Here is a 19637-nt window from a genome sequence, read left to right on the forward strand (position 1 = left end):
GCCTGGCTAATACTAAATCATTTTAAACCCCACCCTGGTTTCTATTTATTTATTGATTATTTGGATATCAGGAACATAGGAATCTGTTCAATTATTAGTGTTTAATTATAAATTAGCTGTATTACTATCCATGTGTAAGATCCTGGTGGGAGGATCTTTGTTTTATTTACTGTTTTTATTTTTGTTTGGAGCATGTGGGATCAAATCAGGGTCTTCTGCATGCTGGGCCAGTACTCTACCACTGAGCTACATCCCCACCCTGTGTTTTAATTATGCAATAAGCACAGGAAAGATCCAGCCTCAGAATGTTAATATATGGTATCTACTTATGTGCTACTTTCATGCAATTTCTGCTAGCAGTAGAAACCTCTAAAATGTACATTCATCTCCTGGTATTTCTTAAATATCATCATTAAGCTATTACTTAAGGCTCAGTGTGGTGGTTCATGCTTGTAATCCAGCATTTAAAGATTGAAACAAATGAATCATGAGTTTGAGCCACCTTAGGCCACATAGTGTAGAAAGTTCTAAGCCAGAGCTGCATAGTGAGACCCTACCTCAAGAAAATAAACAGGAGCTATTGAGGTGCCCAGGGACCTGAGTTTAATTTCTAGGATCCACAGGACTAGAATAATTTTCTTAACAAACTGTGCAGAACATTGGGTATTGGTAGCAAAAGAAAAAAGACACTGCATGTAAATTCTAACTTAAAGTGGACCACAGACCAATGTCCAAGAGGCAAAGCCAGAACACTTACAGAAGAGAGCACAGAAGGAAATCTTTGTGCTTTTTAAACCAGAAAGGCGTTAGATACCAAGCCAGTAGCATGATCTACAAAATTTCCAAAATACCAAAATTATAAAATCTCTAGGGGCAGAGAGAGATGGCCCAGCTGGTAAAGACATTTGCCACATAAATCTGGTGACCTGGATTTGACCTCAGAAACAATATAAAGTTTGAAGAAAAGAACGAACTCCACAAAATTATCCTTTGACCTCCACATGTGAGCCATGGCATATAAGCACATAAGTGTACATGTTTATACAAACAGAGACAACCTAATGATGATATTGAGCCAGCCTTTGCCCCTGAAATAAACTTCACTTAAAGATAGCACATTATCCTTTTTACAAATTGTTGGCTTAATCACCTAAAATTTTATAAGTGATTCTTATGCCTGGCAAAGAAAATTAATGTTGTCATGGCTAATTATGTTTCCTTATAGTATTTGCATGATGTTAGTATCAGGGTAATGCTGGCCTCATAAAATTAGTTGTGGATTATTCCTTTCTCTTGTTTTCTGGAAATTTTTGTGTAGAATTGGTATTTCTTCTTACTTAAATACCTAACATACTTAACCATAAAGTCATATATGGGGTTGGAGGGTTGTTATTTTTTCTTTTGTTTTGTTTTTTGTTCTGACTAAGATGGTTTTAGGGTTTGTTTCAGGTTTCTTTGTTGTTTGTTTAATTTTTTATTATTTTAGATTTATTTATTTTATCTTATGAATGTTTTGCTTGTATGTATTTCTGTGCACATGTATGACTGATACCCACAGGAATCAGTAGAGAGCAACTTGACTTATAATTGTAAACCACTATGTGGGTGCTAGGAATCAAACTTTGTTCCTCTACAAGAGCAGCAAGTGCTCTTAACCTCTGAGCCAGCATTCTAGCCCCTTGTTTTTGTTTTTTAAGGTTTTGTGTGTGTGTGTGTGTGTGTGTCTATGTATAAATATCCCATCATGTGTGTTCAGGTGCCTCTGGAGGCCAGAAAAGGGCATTGGCTCCCATGAAGCCAGAGTTACACGTGGTTGTGAGGGGTCACCTGACTACTGAGGAAGCCTTGAACAAGCAGGCTTTGTGGAGCCTGGCAGAGGAGATGGCACAGAAGTAGGGGAAAGTGTCTTTAAGATTCTTTTTCTCTTAGTACAGCTAATGCCCTAAGGCCAAGAGACCTAGGATGGAAAGTATACGGGCTAGGAATGGAAATATGAGTGAGACCATTGCCATCCCAGGAGACCTGTCCTTGTCTGTACCTCCCTCGCGGACTGTGGTGTACTGGCCACACTCCAAGTGTGATATAAGGAAGGCAGTATTTCCCATGCCATCTTCCCAATGTCACATTCTTACCCTCAGGGAGTATCTCAGCTGGTCATAGTTCTTTGCCTACTAGGATGGCCTTTGTTCCTAAAAGGTGTAGCCCACCAGCCGTCCTGTGCTGGTGTTCTTTTTGCGCTTCTGGAGTGGTCTTTCGTGGATGTGCTGAACAGTGCTGGCCAAAGCTAGTCCCCTGGGTAGACCTGTTGTGTATTACATGCTCAGCAGCATTCTGCTTATGGTCTGGTGACCTTGGCCACCCTGCCAGATTATGATGCTATTGACTTTTCTGGATTCTCTGAGTCTTGGCCATTTTGAAGTTAAAAATTTTGTTCTGGTTCCCCTTTCTCCACTTGGGTTCAGACAGGACAGCCATCTTGCTAGAGGAGTTGTTCTACATTTGAGGTAAGCTTTTCCTCTTGAGATCTTGTTCCCTGAGTACTTCGGGAGTGTCGACACCTTTTACACTCCAGCCACTTCTTCCCGTGTAGTTCGTGCAGACTTTTAATAGAGAATTTGGATGGTGTTGGTCTTCATAGCCCATAAATTTTGTCCTTTGGATTTCTTAAATTTGCCACTTTTTGTTTGTTTGGGGGTGCTAAGGGTGGAACGAAGCCTCACACTTGCTAACCATATACCACTGAGCTGCACACATAGTCTAATTCCTGCTTCCAACAGGTTCACAAACTAGCAGGTGCTGTAAGTGGGAAGTTAGTTGCTGTCTTAGTTAGGGCCACAATTGCTGTGATGAAATACACTGACCAAAACCAAGTTGGGGAGGAAAGGGTTTGTTTCACCCACAGTTCCATACTCATCATCAGAAGCAGCGAGGACAGGAACTCATTCAGGACAGGAACCTGGAGGCTGGAGCTGGTGAGGCCATGGAGGAGTGCTGCTTCCTGGCTTGCTCAGCCCCCTTTCTTAGAGATCCCAGAACCATCTGCCCAGAGACAACACCACCCACAATGGACTGGACCCTCTCCCATCGATCACTAATTAAGAAAATGTCCTACAGGCTTGCCTATAGCCCCATCTTATGGAGGCATTTTCTTGAGGTTCCCTCCTCCAGATGATTTTCCCTTGTGTTGAGTTGATATAAAACTATAGCCAACACAGCTGCATACTGTTGCAGCCCTGTTCTGTGGACAAGTACTTTGTGGACCGGAGATCCCACCACCTTTCTGAACCAGCCATTTGAACCTCTCACTGCTGTTCCATCAGGGAAGCTGGCTTTGTATTCTCTTCCTTCTAATCTGTTCTCTGTGACCCCAGAGCTCTGATGTCTTATTTTCCCCCTAGTAGCAGCCTTTGACTCAACCCAAGTCCAGTAGCCAGTTAGTCCATGTCCCACAGTTTATGACTCACCAGAGAGCAAAGTGCCCAGTCATGGCCAGAGATGGGCTGTTCCCTTTCCAGAACTTTAGTCCTCGGGTTCTGCAGCTCCTTTCCAGATAGTTTACAGCTTACTTGGGTCTTCTATTTTCTTCTAGTTCTGCACCAGGAATGCAGGCCACACAAGACCCACCACATCCTGTGGAAGCATAAGACAGACTTGCTTCTACTTAGAGCTCACGGGTGCACCTTTGCTCACAATGTGTCCAGAGTTCCCACAGAGCTGAGCTCCCCGGTGTGAAAGCAGGGTTGTGTGGGAGGGCTTCTCTGCCTTGGACTGGCCCAAGCTTGATTTACATTCCAGTCCTTGCAATCATTTTGTTGTTGTTATTTTATTCTGTTTTTACAGGACCAGGAATAAAATCTTCAGAGGAAAGGACAATTGAATACCTAGAAGAGGTTGCAATTACTTTTGCCAAAGGCCTGGCTGATCGGAAGGTCTCTGCAAAGCAAAGCAAAGGCCTGATGGACAGTAAGTGTCTTTGTTAGCAGCACACAGCAGGGCTTCTTCCTTCCCAAGCTTTACCTGGGTTCAGAATGAGCCCAACTGGGCTGTGAGAGACGCTGCCTAAAAGGAAAAGAGAGAGGGGTAAATGTATTATCTATGCTGTATGAAGTCAGCCTTAAAGAGCACCACTGTGCCCATGGTCAAATCCTCAACCTGATACTGACTGTTAAAGCCATTGTTTAAAGGCTTGTTATTTTGGAAGACTTTTAACATTAATACAAAAGTAGATTTTAATAGTATAATAAAGCTGCAAGTCCCCAGAGCGGGCCTTAACCTTAACACGAAACAAGTACCTAAAGCCCATTAAGACGGTGCATTGCAGAGGTTGACATTTAGATTGTGTTCCTTCATGTGGCTAGAATTACTCTATTGCTGTGGAGACTGCAGAGCAAATGGACGAGGGAGCCCTGGTTCATGTCAGTGATTATCTAACTACATTTTACCTTACAGAGCTGATGTCATATGCCATGACTATTCCATTTGTCAGACAACAGATTTATAAAACAGTTGAAGAAAAGGTGAAAAAACAGACCAAAGGCCTTTATCCTGCACCCCTGAAAATAATCGATGTGAGTCTGCCCTGCATACCCACCTTCTCCATATTTCTTCCTCTTTGATGAAACAGTACTCTTTGTTGTGATTCTAAACAATGTACATCAGTACTTTTTGTTTGTGTCTTACTTCTTGAGAAGGAGTCTCACTATGTAACTCACTGTGTAGACCAGACTGGTCTGAAACTCAGAGATCCACCTGCCTCTGTGTCCTAAGTGCTAGAATTTTCATACTGCCCAGCCAGTACGAAATTCTTGTTTGTTTTGATTTGATTTGATTTGATTTGATTTTCGAGACAGAGTTTCTCCATGTAGGCCTGGCTGTCCTGGAACTTTCTCTTTACACCAAGCTGGCCTCATACTCACAAAAATCCTCCTGCTTTTGCCTCCCAAGTTCTGGGATTAAAGGTTTTCGCCACTATGCCCAGCTAATGATAATTTTCTTTTTTCTTTTTTTTTTAAATTTATTATGTATACAATATTCTGTCTGTGTGTATGCCTGCAGGCCAGAAGAGGGCACCAGACCTCATTATAGATGGTTGTGAGCCACCATGTGGTTGCCGGGAATTGAACTCAGGACCTTTGGAGGAGCAGGCAGTGCTCTTAACCACTGAGCCATCTCTCCAGCCCCTAATGATAATTTTCTAAAAAGACATTCCCACTTCTATATTTATTAAGAAGACCTAATGATGTAGAGGCAGCATGAAAAGATGAATGAAGATAATTAAAAGGTCCTTAAATTTAAAATACTTTAAATTAATTTAAAAGACTTTAAAACTTAGAGCTTTTCAGACTGGGAAATTCAAGAATGTGTAATCAGAATTAGAGAATGCAGAACTACATGGAGACCCTGTCTTAAAACACAAAAATAAAAACAAAAAACGGTGTGGTACACACAATCCTAGCATTCTGAGAGGCAGAGGCAGGCAGATCTCCAAGTTCCAGTCCAGCCTGGTCTACATGGAGAATTATAGGATAGAGAGACTGTGTCAAACAAACAAAACAAACAAAAAAAGAAAAAAAAACTGTCAAATGAATCCATTAGAGAGTACATTTTGAGTAGAAGACAGGAGACTACTAACACATGAAACATGGGCTAGGGTTGGATCTCTGGCAGACCCTTTGTCTGGCTTGTAGAAGCCTCTATATTCAGTCTCTAGCACTATAGGAAAATAAGATGAAACATGACACACACATCTGCTTTCATCTTAACAGTCTGGGCTGGGGAAATTAAATATGTGTGGTAAGGTCGTTAGCCATACAAGATATGAAGCAGCAGACAGTAATGCAGTCATCAAGATGAGGAAGAGACTCGTGGTCTGGTCTGAAAAGGGAGTGCCGAGTAGGTGAAGGGAAAGTCGGGCCAGGCAGGATGGGCAGCATGAGGCTGGTGAAGGAGCATTCAGTGAAACCCACGTTTAAAAGTGAACAGTGAGGTGTCTCCAGCAGGGCAGACTGAAGTTAGATTTGAGAAGGTTATCAACAATGAATCAATGTTAATTTGTCCTGTACTTTAAGCGATTTTCATGGTCGCGAGTCAAAGAGGATTAGAGTGACAAAATGAACTACTAGTCAGCCTGCTGTCTTGGTAAATTTGAGTAAGATTCTGAAGTGCAATAAAGTAAAAATAGGATGGCAAAAGAGAGAGATGGTGAGTTTAGATATGATGGGAAATCAGGGTTTAATGGATTTGGGGTCATATGTATAAATTATGGTGTTTGGGTTTGGGGTCATTTCTTTTTGTTGTTCGAGACAGGGTTTCTCTGTGTAGCCCTGGCTGTCCTAGAAGTTGCTTTGTAGACCTCGAACTCACAAAGATCCACCTGTGCCTCCCAAGTGCTGGGATTCAAGGGGTGCACCACCACCGCCTGGCCCGAGGGGTCATTTCTTTATTACATGGGGCAGTGCTTACCCCAGATGTAAAGTTGAATTGTACAGAGTTCTAGGTTAATGTGACTAACAAGATCTCTCTCTCTCTCTCTCTCTCTCTCTCTCTCTCTCTCTCACACACACACACACACACACACACACACACACACACACGGAAAGTACAGAGAAACAGAGAGCACTGTCCTTAGAAAGAAGCTGGAGATATGGCTTAAGGTTCTCTTTCCTCCCCAGTTCAGCAGCAGCAGCCTCAGACGCAGGTGCTTCAGTCCAGAGCAGCCAGGCATTCTGTTCCGTTCCTGCCCTCACAAAGCTGGATGAGTGACCTACTCTTGGAAGCCTGATCACACTGCTATTTTATTCAGCATTATTTTACATTTAGCCATTCTGTTTCAACACTAAACAATCACATTTGTGGCTTTTAGGTTGTGAAGGCTGGACTCGAGCAAGGAAATGACGCTGGTTATCTTGCTGAATCACAGGTAAAATTATCTCCAATTTAACTGTAGAAAACCCATAGCTAAAGACCCATAGCTGTGTTTAAAGCTGAAAATGTATGTACATAAGCTATACTATATGTAAAAAACACACTGTATAAGAAAGCTTGCACTTTTTTTCTTCCAGTGATTATTCTTGTGATTAGCCTCGGTGGTTGCATATGTGAGAATGGGATGGTTTCTACAGATGCTTGAAACTGCTCAGCAATGAGGGTGTAATGAGAACAAGAGCAGCCAGTCGCTTCAGAACCTATCACCTGAATGACTCCAGTCTGCACTCGGGCTGACTTTGTTGTGACAGAATGCGTACATTGAGGGCTAGGATGTAGGTCAGTACAGAGCGATTACGTTTGGCAGGTGCAAGGCCCTAGGTCCAACCCAAGTACCACAGAGAAAAAGGAAGAAGCAAACACTGATTTCCGTGTGTGTGTGTGTGTGTGTGTGTGTGTGTGTGTATTGCTTACTGAAACTCAGAGATGCAGCATTTTTGATCAATTAGAAAAGAAAACTGTCTTGCGTTCAGAAACAAAGAAGCACATATCGACCAGTATCACCCCTTTCGCTTTTCTCTAAAGTTATTGGTACTCCAGATTTAAGGGAGTGATGGGTAATTTAAGTTTTATGCAATCATTGAAGAATTTGATAATAGGACAAAGAGTAATCAGAAGAGCCTAAAGAAAGCTCTGAAAACCATATCTCATGGGTATTTTTCACGCATTCCTCATATTTTAAGCATCATAACCAGGTACACACACATATGTATGTACAGAACAGTAGAAGCATCTGTCTCAGAACTGAGTAACTGTCCTCACTGCATGCAGTCGGCCCTCCCACATCTACACTCCTGCATCCAACTACTGAACAAAAATGTTCAGGAAGGAGGATTGTTGGGATCAAGAGAGGATCATAAGACAATGGGAGGGAAAAGGGGGCAATGGGGTAGACATGATCAATGTATTATATACATATAAAAATTTTAGGGCTGGGGCTGGAGAGATGGCTCAGCGGTTAAGAGCATTGCCTGCACTTCCAAAGGTCCCGAGTTCAATTCCCAGCAACCACATGGTGGCTCACAACCATCTGTAATGAGATCTGGTGCCCTCTTCTGTACTAAGAATACTGTATACATAATAAATAAATAATTTCTTTAAAAAAAAAATTTTAGGGCTGGAGAGATGGCTCAGTGGTTAAGAGCATTGCCTACTCTTCCAAAGGTCCTGAGTTCAATTCCCGGCAACCACATGGTGGCTCACAACCATCTGTAATGAGGTCTGGTGCCCTCTTCTGGCCTGCAGACATACACACAGACAGAATATCGTATACATAATAAATAAATAAATATTAAAAAAAACTTTCCTTTAAAATTTTAGCAACTAAGTATATATAATATTTATCTTGTATTAGTTGTTTTAGGTAATCTAGCGTCAACTTGAAATACAGAGGATGTGCATATACTGTATTTTATGTAAAGAACTTGAGGATTTGTGAATTATGACTCTCCTGAGGTCCTGAAACCAGTGTTTGCATAGATTCCAAGGAGCGACTGTACTTGACATTTGTGTATGTGTGTGTGCGCGCACAAACACACACACACACATATATATAATGTATATATGTATAAACTTTTTATATAAAACCACTTATCAAGCCTATTGAATTCTTGACATGGTGGATTTTACCCATAATTTGAAATCTACTGGTTTACCAAATAGAACATGCTGTCTCAGGATTAAGTATAGAATTAATTCTGTGGGCCATTATTTCATGTTGTTATGTATGTAAGCAATATTATTAGAGAGTTTCTTTCTTGGCTATCTGTAACCCTATAATTTCACCAGTGTGTGCTAGCAGTGTTGACAATAGCTAGCATTGAGAGTCTAGTCATTTTGTTAGTATTCTCATTAATCCCCATGACAATGTTGTGAACTAGGCATCCATTTTCCCGTTTGAAGAATGAAGAAAGGTGACAGTAGAGAATGGCAAGATCACGGTGCAAACCCTACTGTATCAAACCCAGATTCCAACCTTTATTCCAAGAACCACTGAGAAGGGACTCGTGCTTACTGTTGGGACTTTAAAGTAGCAGTGGGAACGGTGCTAGACCGTCTGCTGCGGTGCAGAGAGCCACAGTGGGCAGGGGGCGTGTGACCTTAACATCTGGACCTTTTAGACTGCCACTCTGGTGGGTTATTGCGGGCAGTGGTGAAGATCCATTTGGGCCTGAGACTCTAGACAAGTGGTTCTCAACCTGTGGGTTGTACATATCAGATATTTTTTTATTGATATTTATTGAGCTCTACATTTTTCTCTGCTCCCCTCCCTGCCTCTCCCCTCCCCTCTTCAACCCTCCCCCAAGGTCCCCATGCTCCCAATTTACTCAGGAGATCTTGTCTTTTTCTACTTTCTACTTCCCATGTAGATTAGATCTATGTAAGTCTCTCTTAGTGTCCATATTGTTGTCTAAGTTCTCTGGGATTGTGGTTTGTAGGCTGCCTTTCTTTGCTTTATGTTTAAAAACCACCTATGAGTGAGCACATGTGACAATTGTCTTTCTGTGTCCGGGTTACCTCACTCAAAATAATGTTTTCTGCTCCATCCATTTTCCTGCAAAATTCAAGCTGTTGTTATTTTTTTCTGCTGTGTAGTACTCCATTGTGTAAATATACCACATTTTCCTTATCCATTCTTTGGTTGAGAGGCATTTAGGTTGTTTCCAGGTTCTGGCTATGACAAACAATGCTGATATGAACATAGTTGAGCACATGTCCTTGTGGCACAATTGAGCATCCTTTGGATATATACCCAAAAGTGATATTGTTGGGTCTTGAGGAAGGTTGTTTCCTAATTCTCTGAGAAATCATCACACTGATATCCAAAGGGGTTGTACCAGTTTGCACTCCCACCAGCAATGCAGAAGTGTTCCCTTTACCCCACAACCTCTCCAGCATAAGTTGTCATCAGTGATTTTGATCTTGGCCATTCTTACAGGTGTAAGATGGAATTTCAGGGTTGTTTTGATTTGCATTTCTCTGATGACTAAGGATGTTGAACATTTCCTTAAGTGTCTTTCAGCCATTTTAGATTTCTTTGTTGAGAGTTCTCTGTTTAGTTCTGTACTCCTGTAGTAAAAGAAGCGGCAGGCTATGTAAAAGGAACGGCGGGCTGCTTCCCACCGCGCACCCGGCTAGCTTTACCCGAAATAATTACACGGAAACTATATTCTTTTAAACGCTGGCTGGCCCGTTATCTGTAGCCTCTTATTGGCTAGCTCTTACATATTGATTCAACCCATTTCTAATAATCTGTATATCACCACGAGGTCATGGCTTACTGGGAAAGATTCAGTATGTCTGACCTGGCAGCTTCATGGTGGGCAGCTCTCTGCCTCTTCCTGACTCTGCTTCTTTCTCCCAGAATTCAGTTCTGTCTTCCCCGCCTACCTATGTTCTGACCTATCAGGCCAGGCAGTTTTCTTTATTAATTAGCCAATGAAAGCAACAGATAGATAGAAGATTCTCCTACATCATACTCTATTTTTTTATTGGATTATGTGTTCTTTTGGTGACTAATTTTTTTGAGTTCTTTGTATATTTTGGAGATCAGACCTCTGTCTGATGTGGGGTTAGTGAAGATCTTTTCCCATTCTGTAGGCTGTCGTTTTTGTCTTGTTGACCATGTCCTTTGCTTTGCAGAAGCTTTTCAGTTTCAGGAGGTCCCATTTATTAATTGTTTCTCTCAGTGTCTGTGTTGCTGAGGTTATATTTAGGAAGTGGTTCCCTGTGCCAATGGGTTCAAGTGTACTTCACACTTTCTCTTCTATAAGGTTCAGTGTGACTGGCTTTATGTTGAGGTCTTTGATCCATTCGGACTTGAGTTTTGTTCATGGTGATAGATATGGGTCTATTTTCATTTTTCTACATGTTGATATCCAGTTATGCCAGCACCACTTGTTAAATATACTTTCCATTTGATATTTTTGCTTCCTTGTCAAAAATCAGGTGTTTGAAGATGTGTGGATTGATATCCGGGTCTTCTATTTGGTTCCATTGGTCCTCCTGTCTGTTCTTATGCCAATACCAGGCTGTTTTCAGTACTGTAGCTCTGTAGTAGAGTTTGAAGTCAGGGATTGTGATGCATCCAAAAGGTCTTTTATTGTACGGGATTGTTTTGGCTATCCTGGGTTTTTTGCTTTTCCATATGAAGTTGAATACCGTTCTTTCGAGGTCTTTGAAGAATTTTTCTGGGATTTTGATGGGCATTGCATTGAATCTGTCATATTAGATATTTACATTAGACTTCATAACAGTAACAGAATTACAGTTATGAAGTAGCAACAATAATAATTTTGTAGTTGGGGATCAGCACAACATGAAGAGCTGTATTAAAGGGTCACAGTGTTAAGAAGGTTGAGAACCACTAGCTAGATCATTGGCAAAGGTCACCACTCCTCTGCTGTAAAGAATCTGAGGGCTCAGTTAAAGTAAAAAACCTTTTTCAAAGCTTGGTGTGCTGGCACATGCCTTTAATCCCAGCACTTGGGAGGCAGAGGCAGGAGGATCTCTATGAGTTCAAGGTTCAGCCTGTTCTACAAAGCAAGTTCCAGGGAGAGCCAAGGCTACACAGAGTACCCTGTCTCAAAAAACCAAAAATAGATAGATAGATAGATAGATAGATAGATAGATAGATAGATAGATAGATAGATAGATAAGCAGACCTCCTTCAAAGTGAGAAGTGCTCCAGAGGGGGACAGACAATAAAGAGAATACCAGCAGCAGCAGGGGAGCTGAAGCTGCACCTGGGTTCACTGAGATGCCTGTGGAACTGAGGCTTGGGGTGTTGCCTCTGCTCTGCAGAGGAGAATGAACCAAAGGCATCCCCATCACTAGACCCTGAAGTTCTACCTTTCTTTCTTCCCTTTACCTTTCAGAAATTCGGAGAGCTTGCGCTGACCAAAGAATCGAAGGCCCTGATGGGACTTTATAATGGCCAGGTCCTGTGCAAGAAGAATAAATTTGGAGCACCACAGAAGAATGTTCAGTAAGCTGCCCTGCCTAGAAAGCCTGTGCATTTGCTTTGCACCAAGTATGTAGGTGTCTGAGCATCCTCAGAACTAGATTTGCCCTCAGCCTCTTCTGCCCTGCACACAGTAGAGATTTTATTTCTGCCCTGCACACAAGAGAACCTTTATTCCAAGTATATTCTTGTTTTCAGATGCTCTGAGTTCTCTAGGTCTTTCTACCAGCTTTACGGAGCTTTCTTTTCTTTCTTTTTTTTTTTTTAAAGTTTATGTTCATTAGTGTTTTGTCTGCATTCATGTCTGTGTGGGAGTGTCAGATCCCCTGGAGCTAGAGTTACAGACAGTCATGAGCTGCCTTGTGAGTGCTGGGAATTGAACCTGGGTCTTCTAGAAGAGCAGCCATCTCTCCAGCCCCTATAGAACTCTCTTATTTCATAATGATTTTCTAGTGGTCTGGTTTAGGTCTTACTTCCCTGACCAAAGGTCCACTGTTGGAGCTGTAACTCAGCTCCGTTAGTAAATACTTACAGGGAATACGGGACTCCCCAGTTCAGTTCCCAATACCACATAAACCAGGTATGATGATGTGAGACTATTAGCCCTGAACTCAGGAGGTGAAGGCAGGAAAATCAGAAGTTCAAGGTCATCCTCTTCAGGAAGAGTTCAAGGCCAACCTAGACTACTAAGACCCTCTCTCAAAACAAATAAACAATCAAGAACCTAAAACTACTAGCAAGGAGCCTGAAGTATTGTGGCTTCGGGGCCATAGATTTGGGGGAAAAGGAGAATGACAAAAAAGTTAACGTCACTAAGAAGTCACTGACAGATTAGTCTGCAGACAGACCTCTGCAAGATTAGACCTGGTTTTCTGTGAGCTTCGAGCACAGCTGAAAGGTGGTGAAATTCTACCTTCACAGAAAGACCAGTTCTTTACACTCAGTGAGTTTTACGTTTGTCTTTAAAAATCAAAAATTAAGCCAGGTGGTGGTGGCGCACACCGTTAATCCCAGCACTCGCACTCGGGAGGCAGAGGCGGGAGGATCTTTGTGAGTTTGAGGCCAGCCTGGTCTACAGAGCAAGTTCCAGTAGAAACCCTGTCTCGAAAAACAAAAACAAAAAAATCAGGAATTTTCTGTAGATAGACATCATCAAAAGCTCTTAGACTTGTGCCTGGTGTGGCTGGTTTGTTGGATGACAGCATGGCTGGTGTTCCCCAGCCACTAAAACACCTGTGACGCTCACCAGAATCCTGTGTTCGTCTCCTTCCAGGCATCTAGCCATCCTTGGCGCGGGGCTGATGGGAGCTGGCATCGCCCAGGTCTCTGTGGATAAGGGACTGAAAACTCTGCTTAAAGACACCACAATGACAGGGCTGGGCCGGGGACAGCAGCAGGTGTTCAAAGGGTAAGTCTTCTTCTGCCAAGAGGGAAACTGTCTGGGGCAGGGCGGGCAGCTTACTGTTTTGTTTTTCATCACAGATTCCTTTTTCCTGAACATGAGCCCCATGCTCTGTCGTTTTACCAAAGTTTCCTTTGTTGTTTAGAAATATTAATTATTCTTGCAACTCTTTCTTATAAATATGATAGGCCTTTCAGTGTTGTAGATATTTTAAATATCATTTACTTATCCTTCGGTGTGAAACTAGTAATTCTCAGGTGTCTGAAATGGCTGAGGTTTGCATGTAGTTGCAGTGGAGTGGATCACAGAGCCTGCACGGCTCCTCTGAGAGGGCTGAGGGAAGGTGTGAATGAGTGTGTACTGACCTCAGCAGGTGAAGGCAGGGCCTGCACAAGGGCTCCTCAGCCCTCTTTCCTGACCAGAGAGACATGGCAGAGCCTTTGCCTGGTGAACCTGTGAGTGGCCAAGACCTGCTGTCTGCAGGCAAAACACCCTTCTACAGAAAATCCAAATAAAGGTTAAACAAGTGTTTTAAAATAAGAACAGAGAGTGGCTGTCCTTCCACCCTATCCAGTCCCTTGTCATGTACATGCCACCAGTTTTGCTGAGAGGAAATGGCGTCAGCTCAGCCAAACTAAGGTTGCTTTCAGCCCAGTGTTCTGCACAAACATGATGGATGAGCTGGCTGCGTTAGACCATCCTGCTTGGGACTTTTTGCCAAGTGAGGGTATTTGTGTTTCCTAAGTGAATTGTGTAGCTTGAGCATTGACTGTATAAAGATATTTTATGGTAGGAAGACTGTGTGCCTGGGGTCCAACTTGTCTTCAAGCCAGGCGGTAGTGGCACAAGCCTTTAATCCCAGCACTTGGGAGGCAGAGGCAGGCAGATCTCTGTGAGTCGAGGCCAGCCTGGTCTACAAGAGGTAGTTCCAGGACAGGCCCCAAAGCTACAGAGAAAGCCTGTCTCGAAAAACAAAACAAAACAAAAAACCCAACTTGTCTTCAAATGGTAATAACCTCCCTCCTTGTCATTTAAGCCCAGTATCTCTGGGCAACTCAATCTCAAAATGGGAGTAATGATGTAACCTTAGAGTTCCTGAACGCACATAGCAACTGTGTGGCCTCCAGTCTCCTGCTCTTCCACTCTAAGAATGTGTTCTTTTTAGATTAAATGACAAAGTGAAGAAGAAAGCTCTAACATCATTCGAAAGGGATTTCATCTTCAGCAGCTTGATCGGGCAGCTTGATTACAAGGGTTTTGAGAAGGCCGACATGGTGATCGAGGCTGTTTTTGAGGACCTCGCTGTTAAGCACAAAGTGTTGAAGGAAGTAGAAGGCGTAAGTAAAGGCTCCTCACACGGAGAACACTGAGGTGGGGCTGTATTGGGAGGGGACACACCATATCCCATGTGTGGAGTCAGAGGGTAGCTTGCAGGAACTGTTTCTCTCCTCCACCATGTTATCCAGCTTGAAGCAGGTGCTTTTCCTTTACTCACTGAGATCTTGCTGGCCCCAAGTGTAAGTTTTTGTGTGAGTGCGTACACACAGTGTCTATGAGAAAGCTCAGGTCTAAATTCTAAGGCAAGAAAATGAAGTACCCTGTTCTCTAAGCACAGGGCTTGTTAACCTTATTCAGGTAGGGAGAGGAAGGATCCAGTGGGGACTAAGGACACTTTCTCCAGACAGTTTTGGATGCTCTTCTGTGGTGGTGCTCCTTTGGTCCTGCCCCTGAATGTCCTAATTCATTATAATAATAATTGAGATTAGCTCAATCTTTTTTTTTTAACTTTTAAATTATTCTTTGTGTCTTTCACTTCATGCATCTTGATCCCATTTATCTCCCCATCCCTTTGTATCTGCCCTCTGCCCTTGCAACCTCCCTCTCCCCAAGAAAATGAAATAAAATTTAGGAGAAAAGGGGACAGGGAGGAAAAAGCAGTCTTGTCATGGAAGCTGTAGTGAACACAGTGAGTCACACAGTAAACCCTTTTATCCAGATATCTTTACTTGTAAGTGTTCATTGCAAAGAGTCATTGGTCTGGTTCAAGGCCTCTGGTTTCTGCTATACTGTTGAGGCTGGACCCTCACTGAACTCCTCCCTATGTCATGGAGGTCGTGTAGCTTTGTGTCTGCAGGACCAGCCCCTTCATATGCTCCAGCACATCAGAGATAGGGTGGGTGTTGGGGCAAGCCAACACATAACCCTGGTTCTGAGCCTGGGAAGTTGCAGCTTTGGTCAGCCCACCAGCTCTCCCGTCTTCACCACCAGGGTGAGCTCTCCAGCACTGCCCTGGCTAGTTCACCCCTTGCAGCAATGAGCAAGGGATGGGGTCAGTCTTCTGCTCTGAACCTCAGGGTCCACTCTCCCACACCTACACCATCAGGCCCAACGCCACTGTGCTACCCAGGTAAGGTGCAAGGGCCACTCTTCTGAGTGCTGCAGCTGGTGAGGGGCAGGGACAGCTCTCCTGCTGTTAAGATGGCAAGGCTAGCTCTCTCATCTGCCACAGGCGGCAAGGTGGAGGGTGTCTAATAGCCTTTTCTTAAAATGGAATGACATGCCCTGTGGTGGCGCAGGCCTTTAATCCCAGCACTGGGGAGGCAGAGGCAAGCAGATTTCTGTGAGTTCGAGGCCAACCTGGTCTACAAGTGTAACATGAAGGCCGGTTTGTTGGGGTTTCTATCCCTCCTGGTACCCCACAACCGGCAGGTTCCAAAGAAAATCACACACAGGACTCCATAAGGTTATAAACTGATTGGCCCATTAGGTCAGGCTTCTTGTTAACTCTTAAAACTTATGTTACCCCATTATCCTTATCTACATTAGCCACATGGCTCCGTACCTTTCTCAGCTGGGCAAGTTACATGCTGCCTCTTCGGTGGTCTGCGCAGGAATGGCTGAGGAAGTTTCCTCCTCCCTAGCCTTCTCCTATTCTCATTGCCCTGCGTCCACTTCCTGTCTGGTTGACCCACCTATACTTCCTGCCTGACCAATCAGCGTTTTATTAAAATACATGATTGACAGAATACAGACAATTCTCCCACACCATACAAGAGTAGTTCTAGGACAGACTCTAAAGCTACAGAGAAACCCTGTCTCAAAAAACAAAAAACAAAACAAAAAAGATAGGATGATGTGAACAAGGTGTGTATTTGTTGTGGGTAGTAGAAAGAAAAGTCTAGGAAAGGAGAAATGGCTGTAATCCGAGCATAAGAAAGACCACAGCTAGACTAGCCGAGGAAGTGAACGGTACTGAGTTGGCAATGCTGGTGGCCGTGGCTGTGAACTGTGGCGAAGCAGGCAGTGTTACTAAGGTGACTGCTGCATGGTGACTCACAGTCATCCGTAACGGGATCCAGTGCCCTCTTCTGGTGTGCAGGTGTAAATGCAGATAGTACTCATACATGCATAAATAAATCTTAAAAAAAGAAAGTCCAAAACTTGGGGTAGAAGGACCTCTAGCTCAGCACCATGCCCATCCTCGCACCTGGCCTTTTGCTGAGTGTCCTGGTGATTCAAGTGTTGTCTCTTACCCGCCATAGAACTAAGCTGGTTCCTGACATTTTTCTCGAGACAGTTTCTAGATGCTTCCCTGTCCTGCTGTCTCCATCATTACTGTACACATTGTCAAAGAACATCTCTACAACAACTCATTTTTATACTTCTGCAGTGTGACCAGGTTCTGTAGAGACAATGCCCTAAACACCATTTCAGGGCTGGCGTCAGTCGGCTGGTGGAAGTGCAGTCATTTGAAAACCTGGTTGGGTGCCCAGTGCCTGCCCCATGGCCTCCCTTCTCCCATGGCTAGAACTTCTCTACAGTAAGGTTCTCCAAGAGCCAAAGTGGTTTCTGCAGAACTGCAGTGAGGCCTGAGACCAGTAGCCATGCTTCTGTTGTTAAGAATCAATCACAGCCAGCCCTCATTCAGAGCATGGGAAATAGACTCCCTCTGTATGGGAAGAAAGGCATGCATGACCAAGGAGCAATGAGGTTGTTGCCAGCCATCTCTGGAGATACTGATTTGTTCTTCCTAGAGAAGAAGGATGGATAGATAGATAGATAGATAGATAGATAGATAGATAGATAGATAGATAGATAGATAGATAGACAGACTTCTTCCTAGAGAAGAAGGATGGATGGATAGATAGATAGATAGATAGACAGACAGACAGACCGACCGACCGACCGACCGACCGACCTCAGGCTGGCCCTGAACTCACTATGTAACCAAGAATGGCCTTGAATTTCAGATCCCCCGCCTCTGCTTCCCCAGTGCTAGGGATTACGGGCCTACAACACTGTGCCCAGTTTATGTGGTACTGGGGACCCAGTCCAGGCCTTCATACATGCTAGGCCTGCACTCTACTGTGGACTACATCCCAAGAGAACTTTTCCCTCAGCCTTGATACCGTGCTAACAGCTGAGTGACTGTGTTTGCTCTCACAGGCATGCCACACTGCCAACTCAAATTCCACTCTGCTTGGTTAAAATCATAGACTCAGCCTGATGATGGTGGCACACACCCTTAATCCTGGCATTTGGGAGTCAGAGGCAGACAGATCCCTGTGAGTTTGAGGCCAGCCCAAACAAACAAACAAAAACCACAAAGATACAGGATCTTCATCACAAGCCTGTTTTGTTCATCTAATATCAATTCTTGGAGGTTTTTTTGGTTTTGTTCTGATTTACCTTAATGATTCACCTTTATCTCTGATATAATTAACATTTTGTACTCAACTTTTGAGTATGTTAAATGTATCTTCAACCTTCAGTTTGCATTCTGTCTATGCCAGATTTGTGCAAAAAAGGATTTTCCCCAAGTAAGGGTTTCTTCATTACCTCTGGCTGTCCTGGAACTCACTTGTACACCAGGCTGGCCTCAAACTCACAGAGATCTGCCTGCTTCTTCCTCTCGAGTGCTATGATTAAAGGTGTGACCTCCACTGCTAGGCCTTTTTTTTTTTCAGATTTGTGCACATTTAACAGAGATGCCTTTCATATTTTACATCCAAGTGTCAGAAAACTTGAATAAGTTGAGATGGTAGACATAGTGCTGAACATTCTGTGTTAGGGACAATGCAGAGACAGCCTAATGCAGCTAACAACCGATGGTATTTGTGTGCTGCAGGAATAATTACAGTGGACACTGCTCTTCACTGACACTATTGGAGTGAAGTACTGTACACTTTCTGGCTTATTAAAGGTGAGCAGGTCTAGGAAATATTGTAACCTTCCAGACTCAAGAGAACATTCAGATAACAAGAGGGGTTGACACCCATGCCCTGCCTTAGTGAAATTTAATTCAAGTAATCGTTTTGGCATTCATCTAAAGTATCATGTTTACCAAAGTGCTGAGATGTAGTCTCTAGGGCAGGATAGGCCATCACTAGAGGACAGCTCAGTTAAGAAGAGAGCAAGGTCCACACAAGAGCTTCTAGGTGACTCGTGGTGTCTGGATGAGTTCTATGTTGTAAGCAAGTACAGGTGAGGGAGTAGACCAGGCTCGGGTGTCTCTCAGCTGTGCTGTGGACTCTGCCATCTCTAGGCCTGCCTGGCAGAATCTTTTTTTTTTTTTTTTTTTTTTGGTTTTTTGAGAAAGGGTTTCTCTGTAGCTTTGGAGCCTGTCCTGGAACTGGAACTAGCTCTTGTAGACCAGGCTGGCTTCAAACTTACAGAGATCCGCCTGCCTCTGCCTCCTGAGTGTGGGATTAAAGGCGTGCGCCACCACCGCCCGGCTGCCTGGCAGATTCTTAAACGCGTTTCCCTCTTGCAGGTGATTCCGGAGCACTGTATCTTTGCCAGCAACACATCTGCTCTCCCAATCAATCAGATTGCTTCTGTCAGCAAAAGACCTGAGAAGGTAATGTGGACAGAAAGCCCTCAGATGTCTGACTGCTTCAGAATTGTGGTTGGGACTTCAGAATACAAGCAGGGAAAGGACCAGTATAGATTGTGGGATGGATGGGGGCGGTTCCCAAAAGCTGAACGTCATGATCCACAGGTGTAGGAATTGATGGATTACTACAGCTGAGTACACTTGGTGGCTGGTGTGCTTCCCCCTTGGTAACTGTTTTTTCAAGTTTAAACTATTAAACTTCCTTTAACTTAGAATTAGGTGTTAAAGGATAGGCCCTAAACCAAAAAGCAGTATGCAGTTTAGCTATAGTGCAGTGTGGTAACTGCTTAGGCTGGGTAGGGCGAAATTCCTCACTTCTTGGGACGATAATAATGGTTTCAACTGATCAGCCAGAGAGACTAGAAATGCAAAAAAACAAAACAAAACAAAAA

The 19637-nt window shown here is 43.4% G+C and overlaps 1 protein-coding gene across 1 annotated transcript in view; it reads left to right on the forward strand.

The window, feature by feature from the left end:
- The window catches only part of Hadha (hydroxyacyl-CoA dehydrogenase trifunctional multienzyme complex subunit alpha), a 36263-nt gene that overhangs the window by 12720 nt on the left and 3906 nt on the right, over positions 1–19637 (forward strand). The window contains exons 8-14 of the mRNA XM_085691204.2: positions 3841–3963; positions 4450–4568; positions 6863–6919; positions 11862–11971; positions 13221–13355; positions 14515–14686; positions 19123–19209. Of these exons, the coding sequence (XP_085547330.2) occupies positions 3841–3963; positions 4450–4568; positions 6863–6919; positions 11862–11971; positions 13221–13355; positions 14515–14686; positions 19123–19209 (803 nt within the window). The remainder of the gene's footprint in view (positions 1–3840; positions 3964–4449; positions 4569–6862; positions 6920–11861; positions 11972–13220; positions 13356–14514; positions 14687–19122; positions 19210–19637) is intronic.

This window comes from Myodes glareolus, chromosome 6 (genome assembly GCF_982192425.1).
Source record: "Myodes glareolus chromosome 6, mMyoGla1.1, whole genome shotgun sequence".
Lineage (NCBI taxonomy): Eukaryota > Metazoa > Chordata > Mammalia > Rodentia > Cricetidae > Myodes > Myodes glareolus.